The sequence below is a fragment of the Ostrea edulis genome, chromosome 6 (genome assembly GCF_947568905.1).
Source record: "Ostrea edulis chromosome 6, xbOstEdul1.1, whole genome shotgun sequence".
Taxonomy (NCBI): domain Eukaryota; kingdom Metazoa; phylum Mollusca; class Bivalvia; order Ostreida; family Ostreidae; genus Ostrea; species Ostrea edulis.
Window position 1 is genome coordinate 43844552 of NC_079169.1, and position 27189 is coordinate 43871740.

Genomic DNA, 27189 nt, shown 5'->3' on the forward strand with positions numbered 1-27189 from the left:
TCTGGCATCATCTGCAGTCACAAGTTATCCGTCTGTCCGTCCGGGGTGATGTTTTTTGTAACGAATGCATGTACAGCGTTAAAATTTGGTCACCAGAAGTGGTTTATATCCAATATAATATCAACCTTACATGACTGGCACAACTTGGGATCGATGACCTTGACACTATCCTGCGGGAGAAGAGGCTGCGCTAGTTTGGGCACGTTGCTAGATCCAGTGGGGCAATCAATAATGTCTTTAATATGAAAAAAGAGGGAGGACGACAACCAGGGAGACCAAAGATGACCTGGAAAGCACAGTTAGAAAAACACCAGAGTAAGTGGGGACTTAGTGATGTCAACCCATTGGACAGAGATGCCTGGAAGTCAAATGTTAGGTCTGCCATGCGTGCAGCAAGCCAGTTACCTGGAAAGGAGCCCACTGCCGTGGAAGATGCACCTAATCCTGCACTTTAATCAAAATGCCGATGATGATGATGATGACATGATTCAGACCTGCAGAAGTGATTCATCAATAGGATACATACAAGAGGTCATCATTCTAGTGCTGTGTATTACCTGTGTTTTCTATGCAAGTTTTAAATTTTCATAGTTAAAAGTTTTTTGGGAGGTCTAACTCCAGAAGGCTCTAACATGTACAATAATAGACAGACAGATAAATAGAGAGAGAGAGAGAGAGAGAGAGAGAGAGAGAGAGAGAGAGAGAGAGAGAGAGAGAGAGAGATAGATAGACAGACAGATAGATAGACAGACAGACAGACAGATAGATAGATAGACAGATAGATAGATAGACAGATAAATAGACAGACAGATAAATAGATAGATAGATACAAAAAAACCCACTAATGATGAGGGTGCTGTATCTGACCTACATTTTTGAGATGAATGAGAGTTGGTTTTTGGAGGGCCATTTGAAAATGTCTGAACACTTCAAAATTCAGAAGCTTTCAAATAAAATCTGTAGAGATATTTTATGTTGTCTTAGTAAAAGATACACCAAAACTTTAATTTCCAATTTACTTAAGGAATGAATTTAAAAAGACAAAAGTACAAGTCAACTCTTCGTTTATTAAAATGTACATAAACACTTATAAGTACCTGTGCTGCATCATAGATGACAGTTTGAAAAAAGTAGTTCCGGTTTTGGGCAACAGATCCGTTCTTGGATCAAACAAAACAGCTGTTGTCCTTGAACCCAGTCAATAACTGTATAATGCTTGGATTTCATTAAAATTAGCACAAAAGGTAGGTTTTATAATTGGGAAGAGCTAATTAAGTTTTAGAAAATTAGGTGTATCAACATTAGAGGAAGGCGAGTGAAATATAAACACCGAGAGCAGTTCACCTTTGAGATTTTCACCTGTTCTTTGGTTTTGTGTATTTAGAGCCTGTTAGCATACTAATCTACAGACGTAGTTGAAAGAAACACTTTACTTTAATATTGAATTTGACAGGCCACTTGGTTGGAGGGTCACTCCTTGGCCCAGACGGTCTTTACCAATCTGTACTTACACAATCCGTATGTGGTGGAGGACAGATGTCTGAAGGCCTTTAGCATCCTCATGCTGAAGTTAGTGGACCACATCAGAGATAAAGTGAACAGGGCAGGGGTTTTTGAAGAGGTGAGTTCTGTTTGTCTGAAAATATTATGTGAAGCCTTTCATTAGTGTATGCTCTTTTGAGGGCATTGGAGTTGTAAGAACACATCTTGTTTTATACTGTTGCTGAACATTAAAATTTAGCTTAGATATCCAGAACAGGAAATTTTTTCTAGATTTCATTGCTCTTGGGAGGATACTTTTTCACTAGTGACTGATAAGGCCTGTGGGCTTCTTGTTCTTTTCTTCATCTCCTCTTTTTCATTCTTTCCCCTCTTTCTCTCTCTCCCCCCCCCCCCCCCTTTTATCCTGTCCTCTCCATGTGCACATATGTACAGTCTACTCCGGATAAATTGGAATACAGGGAACCAGGTGATTGTTTTTAATATTTCTGAAGTTCTATTTTGGGAAAATAAATTTTGATTTTATCCCAATTTAATAAAGCTATGCAAACCTGAATTAAATTAGTTACAGATTTATCATTTGCATGTAAATTGAAGTGTATTAAATTAAGTTGCCTATTTCAAATTACATGTATATGGACATTAGTATGTATATGTTTAGTATTGTGCAAAAAAAAAAAAAAAAATTCCGTATGAATTTAAAACTTGATTATGTTTAAGAATTGATAATTTCTACTTAATCTGTAAACAATTAATACAAAAACTGGGACAGATTTTAGAGTGATTCCCCTTTTCACAATGTGATGTAACGTGACGATGGTTTCAGTAGACAACATATAATGTATTTCTGGATATCAGAGATGTCAGACATTGACAAAAGAAAAATGCTTTCCCTGAATTACATTTTACAGTGCGGTAAGCGATGTAGTAACAAAAAATCTCTTGGTTTTGATTCAACTTTTATTTTCATATCATTCATATTTATGTCTGACTGTAGGAGGATTTCCAGAGTATGACATATGGCTTCAAGATGGCTGCTGATGTGACTGATGTCAGGGCAACAGGGATGATGAAGGAAGTAGAAGATGACCTTAACAGAATTCTCAAGGTCAGTTTTTCAACTTTCTTGCAAAGGATTAGTGTTGTGTTATTTTCATTCATTTGACAAAATAAGGAGGAATGTTGTCTTAGTTGTTTTATGTGTGCTCTAGGGAGATGTGTAATGTTATAAAAATTTATGTTTAAGCCCATTGTAAATGTTATAGTACATGGACAATAAAATGTATTCAAGTCATATATTCTAGCTTAACTTTGTAATATGATGTATACAATATCAATGGTAATGGCCACAACATTTAAGAAATAAATTTTTATATTTGAAAATACACAAGGGCTTAATGAAGCACATCAAAAATAAAATTTATTTTTTACATCTACATTTTACTTTCATTTCTATCAGAATTCCTAGCCTTTAAAATAGGCGCACTATATTTATCAAGATTCATGCGCACTATGTTTACATTCTTGAAGAAATGATTTCAGTTGGTAAAGATATTGAAGACAAAAAAACATTGGAAATATAAATGTTAACATATGTCTGCCTATCTTCTCTGTCTGGACAAGTAGCTGTAATCAATATACCTAACCTCTAATATTATTCTTCAATCAAAGAAAATGAATGTGTTTTATTACTATATGCCTCTCCTTTATTAGGGTCATATTATCACCAGATAATTTTGATGCAAAGAATCAGCCACTGAAATTTTAAAATATTCTAAGCTATATGTCTCCATATGAGTGAAAAATTCTCAATCGGAACATTAAACAATATACAAGTCAACAACCCCAAGGAAACACGCTGAAACAATCTCTACCTAGAGTTATTGTTCCTTGTACTCACATACACCTCTGTCAGTAGTGTTATACACATGTAAATCCACCTTTTTGTTCATATAAATAAAACTAAGAACTAATTTACGAAATATCAGGAAAATGTAGGACAGCTTATTGTAGTTTTTATTCCCATTACAATGCATGTCTACCTTATATAGTGTAATCAGACAATATCCACGTTTCAACACAATTCAATGCTTCTTGTATCACAGAAAACGTGATATATACATATTGATATTGATTTATTTACATATGTGTTTTGCAACTGAAGTGGAAACCATATTTTATTTGGGCGTTTACAAGAATCTTGGAAAAACTCTTTAGACATTGACAGAGGTATATTTAAGTGTAAGGAACGATAACTCTAGGTAGAGATTGACACTGAAATTGTTTTTCATGACAATGTTATGTAGATACTGCATGTAATGGAGGGTAACAGTGATGCATTTGAGATGAAATTTTCAGTGTTACCTACATGCACTATTTGTTTTATACTGAATGTGTGTGTGTGTGTGGCAAAAAACTTATTTGAAGAATGGGTTTTTTTGTGCAAGGGAGTAAAGCAAATATTTTGAAATAGACAGCTAGATATCGGAAAGACATTAATCAGTATCTTGTATAATCTAGCCCCTATTGAATGAAAAAACAAGTTTAATTTTGGCTGCCATGCCTGTTATTTAGCTGTACAGTGTTTTGCCTGTAGTTCCTTCTGATTCTGACAAAACAAAGGAGGAGCAAAAATGAAGTGCAGGAGAGTATTTTAGCCCTGTAGGTTTGAGGTCTGGTAAACAGCTGAACCACTCTATATATACTCAGTGTGGATGAGCATTGCCCTCAGTAAGACTAGGTAATTCCCTACTACAAGGGCTCTCATAATGAGAGGAATAATTTCATCATGATGGTTCAATCCAAATAGGAACATTAAATAGTTCATCTTTCGCCTTTGTTAGCAAGACTACTTCCCACCCAAGGACCACCATCTCCCTAGTCTAGCTCAGAATCACAACAATTACCACCATCTCCCCAGTCTAGCTCAGAATCACAGCAATTACCACCATCTCCTCAGTCTAGCTCAGAATCACAGCAATTACCACCATCTCCCCAGTCTAGCTCAGAATCACAGCAATTAACGTTTCTTTTCCTGTATGTAAACCAATCAAGTGCCAGTTTTTGATTATATAAAATTTAAGGAAACATATGAAAATATTTTTTCTTAATGTGCAATGTTCATTATACAACAGAGAATTTTTTCTTCAATTGAACATCTTTATTCCATCAATAGAGGCTATATCAGGAAGACATAGAGACCGAAGGTTTGACCCCTCCCCACTGAATTGGCTTAGTAGATATTAGATTTGCCTATCTTTATGTTCTTTCAGTTGTAAATTGTTAAGTGTGTATCCTAAGTATAGAGTGGACCCCCGGTAAAAAATCGCATGGGTTGGAATCCACTCTCCCGAGAAAGAATTATGGATCCTCTCACGTATATGTACTCCATATGTATCCGCATTTGCCTTAATGTTGACACCTTCAACAGTATCTTGAAAACACACTTTTTTCAAATATCATTAAATTTTTTATCCCTAACTTCTTTAGTACATTATGTTTACTGGAGTTGGAGGGAGATAATCTTGTTTGGAACAGAGAAATGAAATGTTTTCAAAAAATTATTGCTGTACTTGTAAAATTTCTTCTTCAGCATTTTGGTTGATCGATGGTATTAAAGCAGCTCATTAAAGTATTGTTAGATGGGGTGTGACCTTCTCCATCTAAATATGAAGGATAAGTTAAACATCTGTGATCTTGTGTAATAATGCAAATTTGTAGGACATGTACATTCATCAAATTATTCTTCCTTTATGCAATCATAAAAACTTTGAATTATTCAAATATGTTGCAACTGGAAACTACGTGATAAATTTCCCTATCTACTATAATGATAAATATTTTGTACTGCCCTCTGAATGAATCATGATCTATTCAATATGTGCAGCTTAATGTTTCTAGAATGGAAAATACTTCACAAAATCACAAATATGGTTACATTTTCTGAAAAAGGTGAACTGGTGTAAATTGACTTGTAAATTTGGAACTTCCAACAGTTTATTGAGTAGCAGATTGCACTATTACTGGGATTTTTCATGCAAGAATTGCACTGACATGATGACATTGTAATAATTGCAAGTGCAGTCTTCACGAAAACATTTAAAACTTGCTGGCCAGTCGGACCAGTGAACTGTCTGAATTTACTGGCCCACAGTGAAATTTACTGGCCCCCAAAATTTCCATAGTACAAGTTTATCACATACATTATGGAATGCATTGTAAAACTGTACAATTAATTTACTGAAACTAGGCTTATTACTCATATTCATATCCACCCTAAGACATCCTTTCTGTCGATACCAGAAAAACAACACCGTGCATGGTATTTTCTCTCTTTCTTCACCCGCAAACAACAAATTCACGTATTTTTCACAAACATGAAAACAGCCTGAGTGCACCTTAGGAAGTAGCCTTCTCTACCAACATCAAATGTAAACGATTGATTAATTCTATAAACTATAGAAATTGCATAAAATCAGACATAACTGCAATTGACGAAGTTCATTTTAATTTGACAATGCAATAAAGCAGCAGTTACCGGTGTGCAGTGCGATACAGAACGTGGCCTTTTTTGTTGTTTCATTAAGTTGTTCGTTGAATATTCACGTGATCAACGTACAAGTTATCTTGACAATTACAAGTATAGACATAGTTATCGTTCTGGTAATTTAAGTAAATAAGACGTTTAGAATATCTAAATCCAACATTATATTCAATGTGACTTACAAAAAGTCTACAAGCCCATCGGACTTCCTGATTTTTTAATTTCACTGACCCGACCCTAAAATTCACTGGCCTCGGTCTTCGGACCACTGAGTTTTCGTGAAGACTGCAAGTGCATGTGTTAAGTTGCAGCTACAGTCCCTGAAATGTTCTACTTTACCATTTTTCCATTCGCTCTCTGTGCGTTCACTGTTCGCTCTTCGTGCGTTCACTGTGTGCTCTCTGTTTACAGTTTTGCGCTCACCATGCGTTCACCGTTCACAAAGCATTCACCGTGCGTTCACCGTTCACTGTCATTCGGAACACCAAAGTCAAAGGATTTTCATAGCAAGGCAAAAATGAAAAAAAAAAGGAACGTGCGCATAAGAATGAAAGTAAACTTTCTTATTACATCAGAAATTTGATTTATAAAGTACAAATATCAGGATTATCAACTGCAAAAATTCAAGGAAAACTGCAGATCACTTATCAATATCAAAGAATAGAATAAATCATTGTTATTATCATTACATAACACAAGTATTGTTTGGTTAAAAAGTGGGAGAAGCTCTGAATGAGAGAAAAATGCAAGAGCCTTCGGTTATGAATTTAACCCTTATACATGTACATCTAGTGAAGAATGAGCAACGAGCACTGGTATATATACGAAAATGAGGCAGTTTCAGTTAATAAATACCTCGCCCCTACCCGAATTATCATTGTAACATTTTCAAGTTTGGGCAAAAGCACAATTTATTATATTTCATTTTGTCTCACTTGACAAGAATTCTATTTAAGTTTATTATTTTTCTTAAGCCCCCACCCCCTTTCTTACTTAAAAAAAAGATGCTACACTGTACATTTCAATGCACATTTGTGCCCAAATGTCAAATTGATTTGAAAGTATATCTGATTATTTTACGCCTATATTTATGAAAGACATTGTCAATAAATGTATTTACTCCTTTCCCCAAATTTAAAACTTTTGAATCGTTTGTCTCTAATATTGCCCCACATATGATATACGTATAGTTCAGTAAAATAAACAGTTTTATCCCCATCAAAAATATACAAGTATTGCACAATCTATATGTAAATTCATGGTCACACTATTTATTTTGTACATGTGTACATTAATTCTGGGATTATTTCCTCAGGTCGATATACTATACATGTATTTGCAGTAAAGTGAATTACGCAAAATCTACGTGGGAATAAACCTTTTATACTATTTACAAGCGTTCAGGTGTCAACACGAGGTACCTGTTCTACCCATGTTGGTTGTTTAATGCATTCATTTTGACTCCTTTCGGGGATGATTTCAATAGCGTGTAATCCAAACGACCGCACTCTTAAATTTAGAATTCATGCATATATACCTGTAAATTCTTGGCACTAATTACTAGACTATCTTTATGTAAAGGATATAAACCAAAAACTGTCCATTCTGTGAGAGAAAGAACTGGCCGAGATCAGTTCTTTCTCTCACAGAATGGACAGTTTGAGGCTTATATCCTACTTAAAACATTACATCTTTTGTTCTAAGAATGGACAGTCTCAGGTAAACCCATTGACAATGATAATTATGAATAAAGCTATTTTGAATAATCTGACAATATAACCAGTCTTGCGTAGAAATATGTTTCTTTTGTTCACTTATTGGACAGTGTCAGATGAGTAGTCTTCAACTGCAGGTTTTATATTCACTCACTCTATATAGTACTGAGGCATATATCAAAATGTCTTCCTCTGATGGGGAGAGCATTTTCATTGCACAGTCAAAATTGAAGGATTTTAGTGAAAGTATTGGAAATATTCTGGATATGGAGGGTGAAAAAGTTATGAAGTCAAATTTTGATCTGAAAAGTATTGTGTTTTCGAATATTTGGATGAGGAAATAATTAACGTCAGCCAAAAGAACCCAATACAACTATCTCGTGAAGTGAAATTATTGATGAAAGCGAAAATAATAATTCAGAATTAGGATATGCTAATAAAGAAAACATAAAAAAGCGTTGTGAAGAAGTTTCGGAATGTGCCTCTGAATCCAGCGAAATTCAAATACAGTATGGAAATATGTCTTTCAAATTTCAGTTTTGATGCGATATAGTAATGGCCAATGGAATTAAAATATTGTGAATCTTACAAGTTGAAGCAGAGAATTCTACTAAAGGGAAATATCATTTTTAAGTGTTTCAGTGATTTTTCCAATATCTGTGTTGATTCTTACTTGTAGGGAATTTAAAATTAAATTTGTATCTCTTTGACAAATGTATTGTCTTTCTCTTATTTTCAGCCTACCTGTAGATGTCTAATAAGTTATTGGGTTTACCTGTAGGTGTCCAATAAGTTGACAATTACTGTCCATTATTTTTAAGAACGGACAGTATCTGTCCATTCTTAAAAATAATGGACAGCAATTGTCAACTTATTGGACACCTACAGGTAACCTTTTCAATACAAGTAGACTTTCTTCTATATAAAAGCCTAAAAAGACAAAGGATTGCGTAACAAAAATGTTTTAATTCACGTACATTATTGCATCATTTGTACTCTTGGATTAAGAAATTAAATACTATGCATCTTAAGTCAAAATATATAATTACATGTAGTATACAGAGATGACACACCACTATTCATGATTTACGAAAACGTCAAGAATTCTAAATAATATGAAATATATGTTTCTATTTTTCATGTATACGTGTATCTGTATATGTAATACTGTAAACAATATAAATATGAAATTTTCTTTTGTTTGTGCATAATTGCTATGTGCATTAATGTGAAATTTACGATTATTTTCTTAAGAAATATACATCCAGTACTTGCATAGAAATGAACAAACAGATGTATTCATATATATATTCTCTACCTGACTATCAATTAAGTACAATCCAAGGGAAAAATCCAAAATATACCGAATGAATGGACCATTTTGCGTTCACCGTGCGCTCACCGTTCACTTAGCGTTCACTGTGCGCTCACCATTCACCAAATTGTGTTCACCGCTTGCTCTGTGTGCGTTCACCGCTCGCTCTGTGTGCGTTCACCGTTCGCTCTGCGTGTGTTCACCGTTCGTTCTGTGTGCGTTCACCATTCGCTCTGCGTGTGTTCACTGTTTGCTCTGTGTGCGTTCATTGTTTGCTCACCGTGTGTTCACCGTTCAAGTGGGAAAGTAGAACGTTTCAGGGACTGTAGCTAAAGGGATGTGTTAAGTTGCAGCTAGCTATAGGCATGTGTTAAGTTGCAGCTACCTATAGGCATGTGTTAAGTTGCAGCTAGCTATAGGCATGTGTTAAAGGGACTGGTTCACGATTTTTGAAAAAAATATTTTTCATTTTTGATGTTAAACATTAAAAATATAACTCATTTAATGTTGACAGCCAAAATTTTTACCTTTAAAATGCAAGAATGAAAGCAATATATTAGCCTTAAATCTGTGTTATGTAAACAAAGACTCTTAGTCTCTATTTGTAAACAAACAAGTGAAATATTAATTGATTTTGTAATATAATGCATCTTAATTTTGCATATAGTCACAAATTTTAACTTTTAGATGACACATTTTACACCCAAAAATGCTTGAAATGTGAAAGATATAATATACTTAGATCGCTATCCATTTCTTTTGAAAATTTCGTAAACAATAGCATACCGCAATCTTTGCTTACAAAAAAATAATAAACTCTCTATTAATGAGCTTCTGTGATAATGTATAACCTTAATTTTCTTGTGGAATCTTTCAAACACTTTAGACAGTAGATTTTGATCATTAAAAGTGAAAAACAAAATTTTGGGGAAAATCATGAATCAGTCCCTTTAAGTTGCAGCTAGCTATAGACATGTGTTAAGTTGCAGCTAGCTATAGACATGTGTTAAGTTGCAGCTACAGTCCCTGAAACATTCTTCTTTCCCACTTGAACGGCGAGCGAACGGTGAACAAATGCAGAGCGAACGGTGAACGAACGCAGAGCGAACGGTGAACGTAATTTGGTGAACGGTGAGCGAACACAGAGCGCAAAGTGAACGAACACTGAGCGCACGCTGAACGCAAAATGATCTATTTACTCGGAATGTTTCGGATTTTTCCCTGGGATTTTACTTATTTCATAATCAAGTAATAAAATACATGTACATGTATATTTCATCAATTAATAAAAAATGAAATAAACCGGAATCATGATACAGCATATTTTACAGTTCTGGATATATTCAACGTAATATATTTTTGTACAAGTACCGAGTATACATGTATATATTTCATGAAATTATCGCAAATTATACATTAATACACGCAACAGTCATACACAAACAAAAGCAAATTTTGTATGTACATTGTGTATACCATTACAAGAACAGATACATTTAATGCTACACAAACAAAAGCAAATTTTGTATGTACATTGTGTATACCATTACAAGAACAGATACATTTAATGCATGGGTATAATATATAAACAATGCATGTGAAAAGGAAAACACTATAGTCTACATGTGTAGTGACATCCAGAATTTACAGGTGTTCATGTATGGCTTCAAACGTTTGGGATACCTGTAATTAACAAACACCCCCAAAAGGAGTCAAGATAGATGCAGTAAACAAACAATATGGACGGTATACCCTGTGTCAACACCTCAACACTCCTAACAGTATTAAATATTCTTACTTACATTTTGTGTCATTCATTTGTCGCAGCTACATCAAACCTGAGGAAATAGTCAGTACAAAACTTTCTATTTTTATTATTGATGTGACCATAGATTGCAGTTAGATCGTGCAATATTTATATATATTTAATGTAGATAAAACTGTTTATTATACTGAACTACCCGTAGAATGTTTAAAGGCTAATGCAGAAACGTACCAGATAAACAATTACATCTTAATTTGCATTAGGGACAAATGTTACAAAAGTTTCAACTTTGACAAGAGTAGTAAATATCAGTTTATTGACAATGTCTTTCATAAATATAGGCGTAAAAATAGCTATATCAGTTTGACATTCTGACACGTACATACGGTACAATGTACATTATGTAGCATCGTTTGTTTGTTTTTATTTTTCAAAGTAGGGGGAGGGGGTGACTTGTTTAAAACTCTTGTCAAGCAATGAAAAATAATTATAATAATTTGTGCCCGAACTTGTAAATGCTAAATCGTGAACACAGGGGAAGAGGTTTTCATTACCTGAAACTGCCTTATTTTTTTGTACTTGGCTTAAATTCATAACGACAAGCTCTTATATTCGTCTCTCATTTAGAATTGTTTTTAACAAAAGCTCAAATGAACCTTTCGGCATTCACAGTGGATAATCCTGACATTTTGTACTTCAAAATTAAATTTCTGATATAGTAAGAAAGTATCCTTCCACTCTTATGCACACGTTCAATTTTCATTTTCACCTTGCTATCACTTTAGTGTTCCGAATGATAATGAAAAGACTGAACGGTGAACGCACGCTGAACGCTTTGTGAACGGTGAACGAACTGTGAGCGCACGCTGAACGCAAAACTGTGAACGGAGAGTGCACGGTGAACGCACGCTGAACGAACGGTGAACGAACAGTGAGCGAACGGAAAAATGGTAAAGTAGAACGTTTCAGGGACTGTAGCTATAGGCATGTGTTAAGTTGCAGCTAGCTATAGACTTGTGTTGAGTTACAGCTAGCTATAGACTTGTGTTAAGTTGCAGCTAGCTATAGGCACAAAGAAGGTAATAGTGACTCAGCTTGTCAGATCTTACAAACATAAGGCCATTTATATCATCATATTGAATAAGGGTAGATATATGTACCAAAACAAAATGTTGCAACAGTTTGGTATATTAGTATGTAAGTTAAGATAGATACAAATTGAACTGCATTTGTATGCTGTGTTATTGGTATGATGGACTCTTAATGGTCATTTTGTCTGGCATCTGTGTCTAGGATGGCCAGTCTATCACACAGTGATCTTTACTGCCTTATTTACCGGTAACGTGTAGTTGTGAAATATAATGGAAAGGTTTATAACAGTGCCTGAGGGGAATATGATTTTCTTGGGTGAATAAATCTTCATATCTCCTGAACATTCATGCAATAAATTGTTTATTATATCGAAACAAAGCAAGACTACAAAACTGCGTTTGAAATTGGAGTCCGCTCATCTATACATTGAATGTAGCTGAGATTGCCCTATCGGTAACACCGCGCCATCAACGTATTAGAAGGTGGAAACAACGAAATACAGTGATATGATAACCAGGTTTTGTATTTCCATTCTCCTTGAATGCTGATTTACTTGCTTGTTTTTGTATAATACACTTCGTCTACTTTGACGTTAAATTTATGGAAAATGCACAAGGCTGCCCAAGGGGCGATATATGATAGGCAGATATAATGTTTGAGAGGGAGATATAAAGTTTTGTCATCCCTGGCCACCAATCAGATTACGCACTGCATAGAATTCTCATACTGAGGTAGAATAAAATGTCTGATGTAGGTGAAGGTCACATCCAACATCAATGTCTGTCATATCCGAGAACGAAGTAATCGTAAGATAGAGAATTTAAAATATGTAGCATATGTACTTCTTATGTTAGAGTCATTTTAAATATACATGTACCATAATTTGATTAGATTAACGATGCCACAAAACAACGGAGAAAGAAAATGTCGAAACCAAGGTCCATTAGAGAGCATTAATTTGAAAAAATCTCTCAATGGTTTGTTTGAAATAATTTAAGATTAGTAGTACCAGATAGTTCTCAGCCATCATGAGTACAAACTGTGTTTAATTAAATAATCAATTGTTAAAGTGCAGTATTTTTCAGCCACATAACACTGTATTGAAAAATACCCGGTAAATTGATTTTGAAAAAAGTGGCAACTGCATCATTTTCCATTGAGTAAAAAATAAAGGAAAAAGATTGCCTCCCTCCATATCTGTTTTCAAGAAAAGCTCGTCCCAGAATTAGATTTCTGACTTTGTTAAGCCATTCATGGTCCCTTTCATATTTTTTAAGATGACCAGAAGTAAAGTCGGAGAGGAGAGAGATGAACAAACAGAACAAGAGGTTAGACAAACTTCATCCGGTAAAACTTTTTCCGAATCTGTCATTTTCACAGTTTGCAAAATATCCATCATTGACACATTGAATGTGAAATATGTTTCATTTGTAGTCTGTATCGGCCATGTCTCCTTATATCTTTTTAACAGCATGAGAGAACCAATGCTCTGTTTTCCCGAGTGAAGTTCATTAGACTGTTTTTTACGACTCTTCTGTCATTCAGTAAAGAAAAGGTTGGTATAAAAGAGTAGGGGTTGTCATTTAATTACAACATTTGTTTTAACATGAATTCAAAAAGGTCTATGACAAGAATTCTATACCCTGGAGAATACGTTATTTTTGTGTGGTGAAATTTCATAGCTAATATATTATACTGTTGCCTTTTATAGTGTGAAGGAATCCCTCAGGCCCAGAAGTTGATTGGTCAGCTGTTAGAGCTCTTGCCAACAATCAGAGACACCATTTGTATGGGCATTCAGCCTGACAATAAGCAGGTGGGCAAGAATGGTAAGTACAGAAATACCAACAAAGAACCGCTACACATCATAGCAGAATGGTATAAGTACAGAAATACCAACAAAGAACCGCTACACATCATAGCAGAATGGTAATTAAGTACAGAAATACCAACAAAGAACCGCTACACATCATAGCAGAATGGTATAAGTACAGAAATACCAACAAAGAACCGCTACACATCATAGCAGAATGGTAAGTAAGTACAGAAATACCAACAAAGAACCGCTACACATCATAGCAGAATGGTATAAGTACAGAAATATCAACAAAGAACCTCTACACATCATAGCAGAATGGTATAAGTACAGAAATACCAACAAAGAACCGCTACACATCATAGCAGAATGGTATAAGTACAGAAATACCAACAAAGAACCGCTACACATCATAGCAGAATGGTAAGTAAGTACAGAAATACCAACAAAGAACCGCTACACATCATAGCAGAATGGTATAAGTACAGAAATATCAACAAAGAACCGCTACACATCATAGCAGAATGGTAAGTAAGTACAGAAATACCAACAAAGAACCGCTACACATCATAGCAGAATGGTATAAGTACAGAAATACCAACAAAGAACCGCTACACATCATAGCAGAATGGTAAGTAAGTACAGAAATACCAACAAAGAACCGCTACACATCATAGCAGAATGGTAAGTAAGTACAGAAATACCAACAAAGAACCGCTACACATCATAGCAGAATGGTATAAGTACAGAAATACCAACAAAGAACCACTACACATCATAGCAGAATGGTAAGTAAGTACAGAAATACCAACAAAGAACCGCTACACATCATAGCAGAATGATAATACATGTACTGTGTATCATATGTTGTACTAACAAAAGGATAATTGCATGTTTTTAAGATATATTAAATACTGAGTCACTTTTGAAAATAAAAGCATACAATACCAATACACATTGTCACTTTGAAGAGTATCGGAACAGGAAAGGAATTCGTCAACATTGTCAGTACAATTTTCCTGGTGGATCAGCCTTGTCTGTTGTTTTTGGCTTTCGCACTACACTTGATCTATGATTGGCGATTATCATGCTTAATTTGTCTGCCGTTTTTGGTTTACGCACTACACTTGATCTATCACTGGCGATTACCATGCTTAATTTGTCTTTCGTTGACCTGAACAATTGTTGTTTCTTAATTACCTGTATCCTACACCTGACATTGGACTGCGTTTATTTAGTGGAACGCGCCCCGAGAAAATTGTGACTAAGGGATACAATTACTTTCATAAACAATCAAGTTTTAAAAGAGTCAAGAATTATGTTCTAATTAAAATAACTTTTTAACAATATTGGATCTCATCAAAAATATTTTAAATGGTACATATCAAATTGGGTTTGCAATTAAATTTTACAGATAAACGATAGATTCACAGTAAGTGAATTTATAGAGAGAATTAGTTATGTAAATGATTTAGAAAATAGATAATATACACTTAAAATAAAATTGTTAAAATATGTAAATACTTGTACTTTTTGCATCTTAGAATATGTAAATGATAAGACATTTGTCAACTATAATCATGATAATCGTCAGAGTTGTTGTTTAAAAAATGCTATACTTTACAACGTCCAGAAAAAACCAATCTTTTTAGGACTCGCCTTTAAGTCGGATATATAGTTTTGCGTCAACATTTAACTCCCAAAAATCTGAGTTCTAAGCAAGTATATACAGTATGCAATATGTGAATAGCAAAACAAAATTCAGTAAGTGTTTCTTAGGACGAGTATCTTTGCAGATTACCCAACCATAATGGGTTTTGAGCCACTTGTCAATCAGAGGTTGTTACCACCCACTTTCCCCCGCTACACTGTGATTCGTAGTCGTGACGATGCCCTGATTCACATCGAGGGTCTGTTGTATCGGCTCCAGATTGTAACAACTGTTCCAGAGCTCACCACTTTCCACATCATTATGGTAAGAAACTTCATTCAATTTCTTGTGTCCTTGGGTCTCCTTGAGTTCTGTAATAAATAGTATTAGTATTATATGACTAGTTACCCCAGTCTATTGCTGCAGGTTTAGTGGTTGTAACAATGGAAATTCATTTTCATAAATCCTTTTAGTCACTTGAGATCCTCAGGTGAACAATCCAAGTGTAGTTCAAGACAAGTCACATGACTAGTTGCAGATGATTGTGTGACTTGTTTTATCATGACGGACTTGTCACATCATCACATGACATTGTGATAATATTTTATTATTATTTACAGTATTTATATAGCGCATTATATAATAAAAAATATTATTCTAAGAGCTTTACATTTAAACAACAATAAACTACAATTAAAAATTGAACATATCTAAAACAGTGTAAAAAAAAACAAAAAACAGTATTTATAATATTCGTTTCATTAAAAGAATATGAATTCTAACACTGGCTTACACAAAACCGTGATTAAACTACAGAAAATACATACAAAAAGGTTTCATAAAAAAAGAATATTAATACTGTCACTGGAAATGGCTTACATAAAATCGTGATAAGCAAGTCTGAAGAAGTAAGTTTTTGAATTTTTCTTGAAAAGAATTTTCGTTGCGGATGTAACTTGGAAGGTTATTCCAGAGTGTGGCGGTTGCTTTGTCAAACCTTCTGTCGCCATACGTTTTGGTCTTAACTCTTGGTGTTTGAATAACCATGGCATTTTTGGATCGTAAAGACCTTGATGGATTGTATGGACTGACCAGTTCTTCAAGGTAGACAGGTGCAAGACCGTGGAGAGCTTTAAATGTGTACATTAACAGTTTGTACTGAACCCTGAAATGTACTGGAAGCCAATGGAGTTTCACTAAAACTGGTGTTATGTGCTCATTTTTCTTAGTTCTGGTAATCAGCCGTGCTGCTGAATTCTGCACACGCTGTAACTTTGACACTATGTCAGAATTAACACCATAGAAAAGGGCATTTCCATAGTCTAAACGTGAAGTCACTAGCGAACTGACCAAAGTCTTGCAGGCGTCTTCAGTAATGAATGGTCTTGTGCGTAGCATGCCTTTGATATAGCAGTTTTTTTTGCATGCTTAGTGTTCTGTCAAAAAATACACCTAGGTTTTTAACAAACAAAACATCATGCACAACGGATCCATCAAACGAAAGATGACAATCTTTTAGTTCGTTCACTCGATGTCGAGGCGCAAACACGATAAGTTCGGTTTTGTCCTGGTTTAATTTTAACATATTTGAGCTCATCCACGCACTTATATCTGACAAGCAAGCCTCAAGGCGTCTGGATATATTGTTCCAGTTATCAAGCGGTTTGATCACTAGATAAACTTGAGTGTCATCAGCGTAGCTGTGGTAGCTAAAATTGTGGCGTCGACATATTTCACTAATTGGTTTCGCAAACATGCAATATAGTTTCGGACCTAACACGGATCCTTGTGGTACGCTGTATTTAAGTGTCGTTTTATCTGACACAACTGAATCAATTGCAACACGCTGAGTCCGGTCACTTAAATAGGACTTCATCCAGAGTAGAGCTGATCCCGTTATGCCATAGGAATATTCAAGCCATTCCATGAGAATGGGATGATCAATAACGTCAAAAGCAGCGGAAAAATCGAGCATTAAAAGAACAACACAACAGTTGCTATCAAGTGCTGTTGCAATGTCATGGTGGACCCATAACAAAGCTGTTTCCGTTGAGTGACTAGCACGATATGCTGATTGTAAATTATCATGAAGAGCGTTCGAACACAAGTGCTCTTCAAATCGCTTTTTGCCTACCTTTTCCACGATCTTAGATGTAAAAGGCAGATTTGAAACAGGACGGTAGTTTTTAAACTCCTCTGTGTCTAAACCGGGCTTCTTTAACAACGGTCTTAACTCAGCCTCCCTGAAGTACCTCGGAATTATTCAAGTCCTGAAAGAAATCGTCGATTACAATATCATTGTACTTGCGAAAAGTTACTGTTTTACGCTGCTTTGGTGATTTTGAGATCTTAAGCTGCGTAAATATCGTCAGATGATCACCAGACAGATTGCCATTATTATCGCAGAGCTGTTGGTCTTGTATTGTTGGCATATCATTAAAAATAGAACTATTCTCCCTCGTGATGACAACATCAATAGTGTGACCACGGATGTGTGTTGCACCAATGACATGTTGCACAAGTCCATGTTCTTCCAATGTATCTAGAAATTTCTGAGCATCGCAGTCAGTTACGTCATCAAGATGGAAATTAAGATCTCCTGTCATTACTAATTCCTCGGGAATAGTGACAACATGATCAAGAAACTGTGACCACTCCTCAAAGAACACTGAATTTCGAAATTTGTTTACTTTTGATGGAGGTGGACGATAGATAACGCACAAGCGAAAAACCTCATTCTTCACATTAAAGGGACTGGTTCACGATTTTTGAACAAATTAGTTTTTATTTTTGATGTTTAATATTAAAAGTATAACTCATTTAATGTTGACAACCAAAATTTTAACCTTCTGAATGCAAGAATAAAAGCTGTATTTTAGCCTTAAATAAGACTCTAGTCTTTTTATGTATACAAACAAACAAGTGAAATATCAATGTTGTAATATAAAGCATCTTAATTTTGCATAGTCGCACATTTTAACTTTTAGATGAAACATTTTATCCGAAGAATGCTTGAAATGTGAAAGTTACAATAAACTTAGATCGATATCCATTTCTTTTGAAAATTTCGTAAATAATAACGTACGGCATTCTTTGTTTACAAAACAAATAATGAACTCTCTAAAATGAGCTTCTGTGATAATGCACAACCTTATTTTTTATGTGAAATCTTTTAAACATATTAGACAGTAGATTTTGATCATTAAAAGTAAAAAATAAAATTTTGGAGAAAATCGTGAATCAGTCCCTTTAACTGTACATTCAATCAATTCGAAATGTGTAAATTGTTTGTGAGTTTCAACAAGTTTCACCTTTAAATTTGCGTCATAGATAATTGCTACACCACCACCTCGTTTGTCCACTCGTGGCACATGATGTATTGCATAACCATCTGGAATAAGTTCGGACATCACACTTTTGTTGATTGTGGTAACAATCCATGTTTCTGTCAAAGCTAGGATATCAGCATTATTTGACAGAATAAAGTCATTAATAGAAACTGTTTTGTTCTTAACTGATCTACAATTGATTGAAAACAAAGACAGTTTACTAGAGCTGTTGTTCGGTGTTTTCGGAATGTTAGCCAGATTTAAGAAATTCGAACCTGATTTCTGTATCCTTGGAGTTGTTGTCCTGGGTGTAATAATAGATGAAATTGGAAATGCTTTTGACTTGTTGTTAGTAACATAATTTTGGATTTTCAATTCCGCAAAGTTGCTGATATTTACACCATGCTGTTTATGTTTTGGAATTGAGTTTCTATACGAACTTACCACCATCTCATTAGATCGAATAACTCTCCTGATTAGATTCGTAGTGTTAACACCATGTTTTTTGTACCACTCTACATTCTGGCTATCACAATGCTTAGTATTACTTGTTATAACAGGAATCGTACGCTGAACACTTTTCCCTGCTCTATTACCCCATCTGGTCCGCCGTAGAAATCCATTACACAGGTGAATTACCTGACCAGTGTTATTAAATGGCTGACTGATCACTGCTTTTATTTTGGACGAAAAAGTCGTGTTTAAAAATTGGGTTTTTGCACGTTCACAAACCTTGAATTTGCCGTATTTCATTCACAAATACATCCTACAGAAAATCCTTCTAGTGCAAAATCGAAAATATGCTTAAAAAATCACAGATTAATATACATGTATATAAGTACTCTAGTCACAGCCAGCTTTTCTAACATGATCAAAAATGTATCTTTGATTGACTTTGTTTATGCAATTACTCTCATGACCTCTCTGCAATCACACAACCTCCCTGTGATTACATGACCTCTGTATGATCATGTGACCTCTCTGTGATTCGCTGCATTTTCAAGTCACAGACCTGCAGTCATAAATTTCTTAGTATAACTGGGACTTAAGTATAAGATAACAAATTTATCAGGATTGAATATAACAACTTCAAGTTGTTGGTAAATGATGTAAAATGTTTTTCATGCATTTGAGCTGATTTGTAGAGTTTTTGCTTCATATTTTCAGGAGGCTTTTCAAGAATTCAGTAAATCATCTCCCTGTGTTTTATCCAGATCCATTTTGCAGGTCATTGTCTGTGTGCTACTTTACACAATTCAATAATTTAGTACCAATATAACGTTCTGTAGACTAGTATTGAAGTCAGTTAAATAAAAAAAAATGTGTTTATTGGCAATTCTGATCTAAGATATTGTATTTAAATGATGAATGCATTCTCTGAGTAACTGAGCGCAAATTAATTACACTTGTCAAGGTTAGATATATAGATATTTATGATGTAACAGTGTTTGGTTAGATTTGTTTTTTTTATGAAATCTTTCTCCTTATTTATTCCTCTAGTTAACACTGCTGCCATTGAACAAGCGAGTCTTTGGTGTACACACCATGGTGGATTTTTTGAAAGACACAATCAGGAACTTCATCGCACCTCCAGTTCTGAGTCAGAAGTGAGATTATTGATACACGTACATGTGCATATCATCTTATATTGCTCTACAGTAAAACTCGGTTGCAACAATTTCCTTGGGTCCTGCAGATTTACTCATTAAATCCGTAATAAGCTATTTATATCTGTTAAGGTAGCTCCATCCTCATGTGACTTATCAATATTAATGGTTAAAAGTGGAAAAACTTTATCAATTTCCACTCAATATAGTTTAATTAATAACCAAAGAAAATGTATATGTTGCAACCTTTTTAAAGATGTCAGACATACAAAAAAAGAAGCATACATCAACATTAGAAAATCACTCATTTTCGTTAAACAGAATAATAAAAATAGATAAAAACTTGTTGAAATGACAAAATTTAAATATCAATAGTTTTTAAAAACTGCTAATTCATAAATATGTATAGATTAATTGTGGATATTAGGGAAACCAATGTATAATAGACATCCAGTAGAGGAAATTCCAGCATAAGAGTTATTGCCCTTGACAACATTTTTTAAATCATAAATAATTGATTATTTATGGAAAATATAAACTTTTTCAGTTATAATAGTTTACCAGATTTCTTATTATATCCAGTGAATAAAATTCATCAGAAAGATATATTTCTATCATGCGCAAAGTTTAATTTATTGAGATTTTTGCAAAAACCTATGATATCACATGAGGACCGATCAACCTTAAAAGTGATTTCTAAAGTATTATAACAAATGCAGTAGGATAAGAGCTAATTACAAAGTAGAATGATAACAATAAACCCTTTCCCCTGGTTATTTATCTTTGTTTAATGGAAGAAATTTTAATTGATCTTTGCCATAAGGAATAAAACATATCTTTAGTGCCAAATTTCACTTTTAAGGACATAACTGACAAAACTTAAGGAAGCCTTTACAGCTTGCAGCTATTGTATGTAATGTTTGTGAGCACATTTTTAAATCGGCTGACTCAGTAATATGATCCTTATCAAATTAAACTTACCATATAATGATATATATGAAAGATATTTAAAGAATGTTTCCAGGGATTCAGAAAAACTTTGCTATATCTGTATATTCACTGTATCCAAGATCGTACTAAAACAAGTTTTAATGTATTAGAAAGTGTTAAAATCTTTGATATGTGTATGAAAAATAAGATAGAGATGAACCTGGGCCAAAGATAAAAGTAGTTACAACTTTACTGAAAATTCCCAATTGGTAATAGAACAAGGCAAGAACTCTAATTGCGGGCGTTTTATAGGATAGTTAATCTTAACAATATCACACAATTTTCATGTACATGAAATTAACTTAAATCTTCAGTTGAAATGACGAAAATCATACTAACTTGAAACTTATTTTGATGAATAGATTTATTTTAAAGTTGATTTTTGATTGGTTTTTAACAGGTCAGCCCTGTACAATAATTCCCAGGCTAAGCAGTATGTGGATGCATGGTTTGTACAAGTTGTTCGCCCATTTACATCCCTGGTCCAGATAACGGGCCATAACCGGGCAAGGCAGCGGGACAAATGGGCACACATATTGGAGGATCTTTCTGCTCTCCAAGAAGAGGTAAGATTTCAGTTGATTGAATGGATTTGAAAATTTAACATTTAACACCTCTTTTTTTAAATTCTATTTATATGAGGGCAGTTTGGAAATTATTGAGACATTTCCTTTAACTCCTTAAAAGAATGAGATAAATTAAGGAAAATTCACTAGAATTTAATCAAAAAAACATGTGAAACAAATATGGCAAATTTCTTGCAAGTTGTATAACAAAATAAGTCATGCTGCAAGCACAAACTTGAATATTTTAATTGATCCAGAGCAATTTACAGATATTTTTCAGCTACATTGTACTGCAACTTTAACGTTATTTGTATTTTGCTCTCAATGAATATACTCTGTTTAAATGGACATATTTTCATAATACTAAGAGACTGTCCAATGGAGAATGGAAAAAAGGTCACATATGACAGGTGGTCTCTTAATACAGGGTTGTTTATTTTCCGCAGTGAAGGCATTTAACAAATAATATACAGAAATACTATGTACATGTACAATGGAGAAAATAACTGTACATGTATTTGGAATCCAATTAGAATATCAAGTATGGCTTTATCGCAATTCACCTTTGAATTAGAACGCTTTACCCGATATAGTATTGCGTTGTGTGACAACACAATTGAATGAGATGATTGAACAGTTTGAATGACGTGTTTGATGTAATACAACAAGAGTTTTCATTGGCCGATTACAGCCTGCCCACTTTCTCGAGCGGATTCAGGTGATCAGATAAGATGGACGGGCTAGAAAATTACTAGCTGGAGAACTGTAGCTGTAGCTCTCTGAAAAAAATATTGTGACCAGAGAGCTACAGATCCACCTCTTATAAAAACCTTCGATTTACAGGGCACAAAAAGCTGCGCATGGTTGAGGCCTGATATCAGTGTATTCTTGTGTTGCTGTCTCATATATTCAATATAAAAAAAATCTTAACATATTTTCCTAATATACTTGTGTCCAAACATACCTTCAAATATTCATTAAAGCCACACACGACCCGTCAACAGATCCGGTCAACAGTCTTTTTTAACAGTCGATTTTAACAGTTCCCATTTCAACAGTTGCCAGAACAGTTGAAATGTTGGACTTTTTTCGTAAGGAGTTATATAGGAACTGTTTTATAGGGGTATAACAATATTTGATGTAGTGCAACTCAGCTTTGATCCTCAGATAGGCAGTCAGATGCTTGTAATTCCTCAGATAGGCAGTCAGATGCTTGTAATTCCTCAGATAGGCAGTCAGATGCTTGTAATTCCTCAGATAGGCAGTCAGATGCTTGTAATTCCTCAGATAGGCAGTCAGATGCTTGTAATTCCTCAGATAGGCAGTCAGATGCTTGTAATTCCTCAGATAGGCAGTCAGATGCTTGTAATTCCTCAGATAGGCAGTCAGATGCTTGTAATTCCTCAGATAGGCAGTCAGATGCTTGTAATTCCTTGGTGACTCTAACACTACTGTTATTAGTTCTGTGATAACTGACACTGTTGTTATTAGTTCTGTGATAACTGACACTGTTGTTATTAGTTCTGTGATAACTGACACTGTTGTTATTAGTTCTGTGATAACTGACACTGTTGTTATTAGTTCTGTGATAACTGACACTGTTGTTGTTAGTTCTGTGATAACTGACACTGTTGTTATTAGTTCTGTGATAACTGACACTGTTGTTATTAGTTCTGTGATAACTGACACTGTTGTTATTAGTTCTGTGATAACTGACACTGTTGTTATTAGTTCTGTGATAACTGACACTGCTGACGTTAGTTCTGTGATAACTGACACTGTTGTTATTAGTTCTGTGATAACTGACACTGCTGACGTTAATTCTGTGATAACTGACACTGTTGTTATTAGTTCTGTGATAACTGACACTGTTGTTATTAGTTCTGTGATAACTGACACTGTTGTTGTTAATTCTGTGATAACTGACACTGTTGTTATTAGTTCTGTGATAACTGACACTGTTGTTATTAGTTCTGTGATAACTGACACTGTTGTTATTAGTTCTGTGATAACTGACACTGTTGTTATTAGTTCTGTGATAACTGACACTGTTGTTATTAGTTCTGTGATAACTGACACTGCTGACGTTAGTTCTGTGATAACTGACACTGTTGTTATTAGTTCTGTGATAACTGACACTGTTGTTATTAGTTCTGTGATAACTGACACTGTTGTTATTAGTTCTGTGATAACTGACACTGCTGACGTTAATTCTGTGATAACTAACACTGCTGACGTTAATTCTGTGATAACTGACACTGCTGACGTTAGTTCTGTGATAACTGACACTGCTGATGTTAATTCTGTGATAACTGACACTGTTGTTATTAGTTCTGTGATAACTGACACTGTTGTTATTAGTTCTGTGATAACTGACACTGCTGACGTTAATTCTGTGATAACTGACACTGTTGTTATTAGTTCTGTGATAACTGACACTGCTGATGTTAGTTCTGTGATAACTGACACTGCTGATGTTAATTCTGTGATAACTGACACTGTTGTTGTTAATTCTGTGATAACTGACACTGTTGTTATTAGTTCTGTGATAACTGACACTGTTGTTATTAGTTCTGTGATAACTGACACTGTTGTTATTAGTTCTGTGATAACTGACACTGCTGATGTTAATTCTGTGATAACTGACACTGTTGTTATTAGTTCTGTGATAACTGACACTGTTGACGTTAGTTCTGTGATAACTGACACTGTTGTTATTAGTTCTGTGATAACTGACACTGTTGTTATTAGTTCTGTGATAACTGACACTGTTGTTATTAGTTCTGTGATAACTGACACTGTTGTTATTAGTTCTGTGATAACTGACACTGCTGATGTTAATTCTGTGATAACTGACACTGTTGTTATTAGTTCTGTGATAACTGACACTGTTGTTATTAGTTCTGTGATAACTGACACTGTTGACGTTAGTTCTGTGATAACTGACACTGTTGTTATTAGTTCTGTGATAACTGACACTGTTGTTATTAGTTCTGTGATAACTGACACTGCTGACGTTAATTCTGTGATAACTGACACTGCTGACGTTAGTTCTGTGATAACTAACACTGCTGATGTTAATTCTGTGATAACTGACACTGTTGTTATTAGTTCTGTGATAACTGACACTGTTGATGTTAGTTCTGTGATAACTGAAACTGCTGACGTTAATTCTGTGATAACTGACACTGTTGTTGTTAATTCTGTGATAACTGACACTGCTGACGTTAATTCTGTGATAACTGACACTGTTGTTATTAGTTCTGTGATAACTGACACTGTTGTTGTTAGTTCTGTGATAACTGACACTGTTGTTATTAGTTCTGTGATAATTTAACTGACACTGTTGTTATTAGTTCTGTGATAACTGACACTGTTGTTATTAGTTCTGTGATAACTGACACTGTTGTTATTAGTTCTGTGATAACTGACACTGTTGTTATTAGTTCTATGATAACTGACACTGCTGATGTTAATTCTGTGATAACTGACACTGCTGTTATTAGTTCTGTGATAACTGACACTGTTGTTATTAGTTCTGTGATAACTGACACTGTTGTTATTAGTTCTGTGATAACTGACACTGCTGATGTTAATTCTGTGATAACTGACACTGTTGTTATTAGTTCTGTGATAACTGACACTGTTGATGTTAGTTCTGTGATAACTGACACTGCTGATGTTAGTTCTGTGATAACTGACACTGTTGTTATTAGTTCTGTGATAACTGACACTGTTGTTATTAGTTCTGTGATAACTGACACTGTTGTTATTAGTTCTGTGATAACTGACACTGCTGATGTTAATTCTGTGATAACTGACACTGCTGATGTTAATTCTGTGATAACTGACACTGCTGATGTTAATTCTGTGATAACTGACACTGCTGATGTTAATTCTGTGATAACTGACACTGTTGTTGTTAGTTCTGTGATAACTGACACTGCTGATGTTAGTTCTGTGATAACTGACACTGATTTTGCAAAAACCTATAACATCATGCAAGGGTGGAATTACTTTAAGATGGCTTATTACTGTATTTTTATGATCTTAATCCTGTGATAACTTGAAGCAGAATTCCCTCACTTCTAATTCTGATGTTCAGTATTTCTTTACCTGACAGGCAGACAAGGTGGATGCTTGCCTCCATCAAATCCTGACAAAGCTGGAACCAAATCGCCAGCACATTGCTTGTCTTGGCAACTGGGTTCTGTACCACACACTGCAGGCCATGATCAACTATCTTCTGGCTGGGTTTGAACTGGAGTTGTATGCAAACTATGAATACCATTATGTTTACTGGTAAGGTGTTGCTTATGTATGGAGGTGATTCTAAACAAGACAAAGTGTATGAAAGTGGTGTACATTTTTGTGTATTCTGTTATTTCATTGTTCATGTTTAAGTCACCTGAGTTGCAGGTGACCTAGATTTCTATTGGTCTGTGGCCATCATCATCATCATCAAGTGGACCATTTTAACTTCTTGATAACATCCATTCCAGTTCTCTTCAAATTTGGTATGAAGCAGTTTGAGGACAAGGGGGAAATAAATTGTAAATTTCAGGACTCCTGCACCCCTGGGGTCTTAGGGGTGGGGTCAAAACTGTCAAAAATTGACCAATTTTCAAAAAACATTCTTCTCTACAAATTAACATCTGTAAGAAAAGCTAAATGCTTACTCATATAGAGCAGAAAGGCCTCTACCAAATAGTAGATTTCATAATCCCTTGGGTACAGATTCTGCCTCCAGGTTGGGGCTAAACTTGGGATATAATGTTAATGTGTAAAACATTTAGGTTACATCTTCTTTAATGCTACTGATACTAAATTGAAACTACATGTAAATAGATATTTAGAAGGAGCAGGTAGCCCTTTACCAAAGTGTTAACTTCATGATCACAAGGGTAGGGGTTTTGGTTCCAAGTTGGGGCCAAAATTATTATAGTGTTTGTTGTCTTAATCATATAAAAGACTGCATCTTAAATTTTGCTGATGTGGTATAAAAACTAAATGTAATTTAGGAGAAGCAGAAAGGGATGTACAAAAATTGTGAATTTTGCAACCCCTAGATTCTGACTCTAGGGTGGGTCCAAAATAGTCATATAGAATTGATATGATATATAGACCTATCTTCAGCATGGGCACTTTTTGGTTCATTTGCACTTACAAGTAATGAACAGTCATGCACAGATATATATTTGCAAATTACAGAACTATCTCATGTAAATATAAATTTTTTTAAAAGAATTTGTGATTCATTTATACAATGCTAAAGAAAATTATAAACTTTTAAAATGACT

The 27189-nt window shown here is 34.6% G+C and overlaps 1 protein-coding gene across 4 annotated transcripts in view; it reads left to right on the forward strand.

Annotated features, from left to right (window-relative positions):
• The window catches only part of LOC125647187 (N-alpha-acetyltransferase 35, NatC auxiliary subunit-like), a 48026-nt gene that overhangs the window by 8305 nt on the left and 12532 nt on the right, over positions 1 to 27189 (forward strand). For 2 of the 4 annotated variants that reach the window (XM_056139657.1, XM_048873872.2), the window contains 10 exons: positions 1454 to 1621; positions 2498 to 2608; positions 13208 to 13258; positions 13402 to 13485; positions 13642 to 13759; positions 15543 to 15721; positions 19894 to 19953; positions 20227 to 20333; positions 21724 to 21889; positions 26013 to 26191. In XM_056139657.1, coding sequence (XP_055995632.1) covers positions 1454 to 1621; positions 2498 to 2608; positions 13208 to 13258; positions 13402 to 13485; positions 13642 to 13759; positions 15543 to 15721; positions 19894 to 19953; positions 20227 to 20333; positions 21724 to 21889; positions 26013 to 26191 — 1223 coding nt within the window. The remainder of the gene's footprint in view (positions 1 to 1453; positions 1622 to 2497; positions 2609 to 13207; positions 13259 to 13401; positions 13486 to 13641; positions 13760 to 15542; positions 15722 to 19893; positions 19954 to 20226; positions 20334 to 21723; positions 21890 to 26012; positions 26192 to 27189) is intronic. The other 2 variants (XM_056139659.1, XM_056139660.1) reach the window with 1 other exon arrangement.